This window comes from Anabrus simplex, chromosome 6 (assembly GCF_040414725.1).
Source record: "Anabrus simplex isolate iqAnaSimp1 chromosome 6, ASM4041472v1, whole genome shotgun sequence".
In the NCBI taxonomy this organism is placed as follows: domain Eukaryota; kingdom Metazoa; phylum Arthropoda; class Insecta; order Orthoptera; family Tettigoniidae; genus Anabrus; species Anabrus simplex.
Genome location: NC_090270.1, coordinates 284,495,399 through 284,501,398, shown reverse-complemented (window position 1 = coordinate 284,501,398; position 6,000 = coordinate 284,495,399). Strand labels below are relative to the sequence as shown.

General features: G+C 40.7%; 1 protein-coding gene across 1 annotated transcript in view; it reads left to right on the top strand.

Moving 5' to 3' along the window:
- The first annotated feature begins 2,329 nt into the window (after positions 1-2,329).
- LOC136875750 (serpin B3) overlaps positions 2,330-6,000 on the top strand; it is a 162,092-nt gene continuing 158,421 nt past the window's right edge. Inside the window, exon 1 of the mRNA XM_067149324.2 lies at positions 2,330-2,388. Coding sequence (XP_067005425.2) covers positions 2,376-2,388 — 13 coding nt within the window. The 5' untranslated portion in view covers positions 2,330-2,375. The remainder of the gene's footprint in view (positions 2,389-6,000) is intronic.

The window sequence follows — 6,000 nt, the reverse complement described above, 5'->3', positions numbered from 1 at the left end:
TAGGTCGGGGGATACAACTGGGGAGAATGACTAGTGCCTCGCCCAGGCGGCCTCACCTGCTTTGCTGAACAGGGGCCTTGGTGGGGGACGGGAAGATTGGAAAGGATAGGCAAGGAAGAGGGAAGGAAGCTGCCGTGGCCTTAAGTTAGGTACCATCCCGGCATTTGCCTGGAGGAGAAGTGGGAAACCACGGAAAACCACATCCAGGATAGCTGAGGTGGGAATCGAACCCACCTCTAATCAGTTGCCCTCCCGAGACTGAGTACCACTTTTCAAATTTCGTGGCAGAGCCGGGAATCGAACCCGGGCCTTCGGGGATGGCAGCTAATCACACTAGCCACTACACCACAGAGCAGAGGCGGACTATCTGAAATGCTACCATTCTAAAATTAACCCTAATACTTAATTATAATCACTCACGTATCCATACTGTACTTCCGTTAGTTTGATGAATCAAGTATTTTCGGCATCTGCCTTATCTCTTAAGAGAAGCCACGTCTTAATTATGGCAGAAAGCCTGGCAGCAGACATTGTGAAACTGTGGTTGAGGATAGTAATAGAATGGTAAAGGTACAGTAAGAGGTGAACCGGATTGTGTTCTTTAGTGGTGATTTGACAAGAGGAATATAAAGTGTCAAGAAAGGTAAGTGATTTATCTAATGAAGTATTCTGTGGAGAATATATTAACTCACACATGGAATAAATTCACTCAGAACACATTTATCTCGGATCTAATGTCACGTCAAAATCCTCGGTTGCGTTGTGTTCACGACTCACCACATCGGACCATCTCATACAAGGCAAGTATTGGATACTATTCATGTACAGAGCGAGTTAGCCGTGCGGTTAGGGGCGCGCAGCTGTGAGCTTGCATTTGGGAAATAGTGCGTTCGACTTCGACTGTTGGCAGCCCTGAAGATGGTTTTCCATGGTTTATCATTTTCACACCAGGCAAATGCCGAAGCAGTACCTTAATGTAAGGCCACGGCCATTTCCCACTTCTATTCTTTCTTGACCGGGCGAGTTGGCCGTGAGCGTAGAGGCGCGCGGCTGTGAGCTTGCATCCGGGAGATAGTAGGTTCGAATCCCACTATCGGCAGCCCTGAAAATGGTTTTCCGTGGTTTCCCATTTTCACAACAGGCAAATGCTAGGGCTGTACCTTAATTAAGGCCACGGCCGCTTCCTTCCAACTCCTAGGCCTTTCCCATCCCATCGTCGCCATAAGACCTATCTGTGTCGGTGCGACGTAAAGCCCCTAGCAAAAAAAAAAAAAAAAAAAAGTTCTTTCTTGCCCCACCGTCACCATAAGATCTATCTGTGAGGGTGTGACGTAAAGCCGTTTATCGTAAAATATATTTTTTTTTTTTGCTATTGGCTTTACGTCGCACCGACACAGATAGGTCTTATGGCGACGATGGGACAGGAAAGGGCTAGGACTGGGAAGGAAGCGGCCGTGGCCTTAATTAAGGTACAGCCCCAGCATTTGCCTGGTGTGAAAATGGGAAACCACGGAAAACCATCTTCAGGGCTGCCGACAGTGGGGTTCGAACCACCTATCTCCCGAATACTAGATACTGGCCGCACTTAAGCGACTGCAGCATCGTAAAATAATAATAATAATAATAATAATAATAATAATAATAATAATAATAATAATAATAATAATAAATTAAGGACAATCTTCAAATCCGGAACTTTCAAACCATCCGCTGCTAAGGACACCAACTTGCGCATATCACAGAGTAAAGAGTCTAATATCCAAGGAGTAGCAAGAAAAAAATAAATGTTTCCCTTTGCGGAAAACTAAGGATCTTGAATATTTCTTTCGAAAAATTAATAAAATGATTAAGTCATTCATTAAACCAAGGCCTGCTGTAATGACTAATGTGACGTCAGCTCCGTCACACATTACGTCGCGTTACGTTACATAAATTTTCGGATGATGCCCAGCCCTAAGATATTTTCATACTGAAAAAAACTGCGTACAAGCCGATGTGATCATTCACCAGGACAGCTTGAAAACTACGATGTTACTTACTTTATTAATGTATTATCAAAGGTAATAAATATGGTGTTATTCATACTATTATTTCGCCCGTTACGTCACAAATTAAGAGCAGAGTTATTGTAATTTACGGGTCATAACATTTCTGATGTCCCGATAGCTAAAGTGCACTGGAGCAATTTACAGCTCATTGTTCAAAACAAAATACATTATCTTATAACTTCATGGCCATATAAACTGCAAAATTTATTACACTTGGCAGTATACTTAGTCCATATATAATACGTTCGTATAAGTACATTTCTTACTTGCCATATCTCCTACTCTGGTTGCGGTATCTCAGTACTCCGGGAGATAGTACACGCCATAATGCTGATAGCCGGTAAGGCAATATAGAAATGGAGTTATTATTTACTTGTGTGTTGTAAATTGTGGAGAATATACAGAGTTAGTCAGCGGAGTTATTTACCTCAAATAACTCGTAAGCCGTTAAGGGGAGAGACGTACAAGACGTGCATGAATATCCATTCTCTGTAACTTGGGCACTATTAGGGTTAGAGTGATGAAACCTTGAGCACTGATTTAAAATACATTGCTCTTAGCTACAAACATTAATCAATTAATTTACATACATTTAAAAATTGAAAACAAGATTTTTCTAATATCAATTTCGGCCCTAACGTTATACCTTTTCCTCAGCAACGCTCAGGTTTAGGACCTTGTAATTTTTCAGTCATTTTTAAGAAGTTCGTGATATAATGCCAGCAGACGGTTCTAATTTCATGCCTATTTCGATTTTGTAAACAAATGGACTTTTCAATTTGTAAAGTACACAAAAAATACATAACATATTAAACTCTGAAATATATAATATTACATATTTTGTAATTCCCTTGCAAGCAAATGTGTGACAGTGTTTAGTCTGCCTGTGTGTCAAGTTTCAGACTGATACCTTCAGCAGTCCCAGAGAAAAGGTAAATTTGTCATGGAAAAAGGAAGTTCAGGAAGTGATACTTGAATTTCAAAATGCGCAACCTCTCACTGTATCCATCAAACCTAAACAAACTTTCCGCGGTTATCGCCATGCTTGGCCAACCGGGAATAGCTTCACAGCCTTCTTCATTACTCCTAGGTGTGATACCGTCAACTGTCTAACTAAGCAGACATAATTTTCAGCGAAATTGAAAAAAGCAATGCATGAAAAAGGGAGCGTGACACCTGACGCATTTGTGTTAGGAATTTCAATTAAATCCTTCCAGGACTACATTCCCGACATAATAAGCTGGCAATTTCGACAAAAACATTTGTCCATAGTTTTGAAGACTTCTTGCACGTCTCCCCTTGAAGAAATCGGACATCTGTTTCAAGTTTAGGTAATGTTACCAAGCGGCACATTTTCGAACTTCCAGTACTTTTCCAGACTATCAGTATCTGCCCATAAAACCTGACTAACTTCGTAAGTAGAATTACACTTTTTTAACATATAGATTTAGTCATAGAAATTATATTTGAAATTCCTGAACGAGTGTGAGTTGTCCTTGTATGCCCAGGAAGGAAATGATGATAGAGTTATGTGTTATTTGATGAAGGAATGGAAGACGATTACTAATATAAGCAGATTTTTTAAAATGTACTGAGACAGTTTTGGTTAGTTAGGCTGAAGGGCAAGCAAATGCTGTAGTAGATAAGGGACACACCAGCTCAGCACAGTGCTGATAGAGGAACCGCCTGGCTTCATGTTCTTCGAGCAGGGGAACGTTAGGCTGATTCTCCACGAGCAGGTAAAACGCCGCTGTTCGCCCGCCTGATCGCACAAACTTTTAGCCTATTCTACACGAGCGGTTGAACTGACGCCTGTAAACAGCGCCAAAAATGCCAGCGAGACGCGCAGCCATTCTCCACCAGCGCTAAACCTGCCATACTATAATGATGGACGTCGTACAAATAGGTTTTGTTGTCGGAGCTGTTCAACTACAATTATTAGCAATATTGAAAAAGAAACCTGGTAAGAAAAGACGTTAGTGGACTCACTCTGCATTATCGAAACGGCTCACCACTGAACAATTTCATTTAACGTTTTGCGAACACAGGAGGTATCCGGAAATGTTTTCTTAATATTATAGAATGTCATTTGCTTCATTGGATGAGCTGTTTGAACTTATCAAGGTGCATATTACTAAACGAGTGAAATGCTAGTTTAGGGGAAGGCCTGAAAATTAATTATCAAATATTTATATTATTAGTGGTCTCATCGATAAATATTACATAACTCAAGTTATATAGAATTAAATTTCCGATCACTTATGTCTCATGCATGTTTACCGTATCGGCTATGATAACAGAGACATTCATGAATTTGTATTTTTGTTGCTAAGTCCATATCAACGCCGCACCACAGGAGAAAATGGGTTAACAGAATATAATGAAAATCGGAACATAGAGTGGGGGAATAAGAAACTACAGTCTAAGCTATATACAATTCTATTCACCCTGGATAAAATTGCAGTTTAGGGAAAGGCTCCTAAAATTTATTTTTAAATACCTACAATAAGTTATTGGTCCTATCGATAAGTACTGCATAACAAAAGTTAGAGAGAATACAATTTCCGATCATTTACGTTTTATTGCCAACGGCCGTAGCCATGTTGAAACACCGGATCTCGTGAGATCTCCGAAGTTAAGCAACATTGGACGTGATCAAGATTTGGATGGGAACTGGCCACCCTACAGCACGTAAACTGCGGCTCAGGCGCACCTCTGCGGAGGTTCGGACCTGTCTTCGGGCAGAATACACACTTACCTTTGTGTTTTATTCAGTTTTACCGCACCGACTATGATAAGAGTGGTATTTCAGAGTCGGAAGAAAACTAAATGTTAAGGCCTACAATATCGAAAGCGCATAACATTCATCAACAATAATATTATATTGACCATTGTTTGTTGTGATGTTCTTATGCTGCCACTCAACTCCGATAGATGGGATTACTGCTGCGTACAGAGTTAACAGCCTGACTGAATATTGGCGGGAAATAGCTGGGGAGTTAGAAAACGTTCTTCTTTAGCATTCCATTCCTCTGGTTCATAAATTTCCTGATACTGCTAGTATGTAACACACCGGTTCATCATAGTATTCCAGCTATTCGATCCCTACTCTGACCCGCTGTTTTGAATGAGCAGTGTGCACATTTAAGGCAGAGGCTCACTTAGTAGTAGTAGTAGTAGTAGTATGACCTGGTCTAGAATTACAATTTAGTCCTACTCCAAATTATAGCACCACAATTCACTAAATAATTCAAAATTCAACCCCGAAAAGAGCCGTTTCTTAAGAAAAGCTTCTTCCGCTTCACTTTTATTAAATCTATATTCATTTTACTCCAAATTAGCAGTGAAGAGCGGCTTTCACCTCTGGCTTTGAGGAAAAATTTGCCTGCAAGTCAGATAGTTTCCTCCCCCGCCAGTGTATTGAGTTGAGATTTTCCGATTCATCGCGTATTCCTAGGAAACAGAGTAGTAAAAGGGCATAGTTTTGGCCCTGGGTCTCTCCACTATTCGACGCCTCCCCCACCATCCCCCGCCAAAAAAAAAGACAAAGAGTGTTCACGGCTGTCTACGGCTTGGTCATTCCAGCTCTGAAAATTTGGATTGTTAGATCGGAAGCTTTAGTACTGTTCGTTAAAAGTGAGAAAATGCGTTTTTTTTTCATTTGATCGAGTATTTCATTTGAAAACATTGCTTTTAATCGTGTCATTCCTACTGACATCATTGTAATGAGAGTAATGACCTATGTTCATTTCAGTTGGGAAAATGATTAAGACCCTCTTTCTGAGGATGTAAAAAGGCAGTTGGAGATTGAGTGTCTGCCATTATAATGCTCCCCAACTTGATTGTGACTGATAGTAGGCAAGCGGGCCTACCGTTACAATGAACATTCCCTAAACCAGTCTTCATATGAGAAAAGACGTTTGGTGACTTCCCCGTCGCGTTTCTAGGGTAA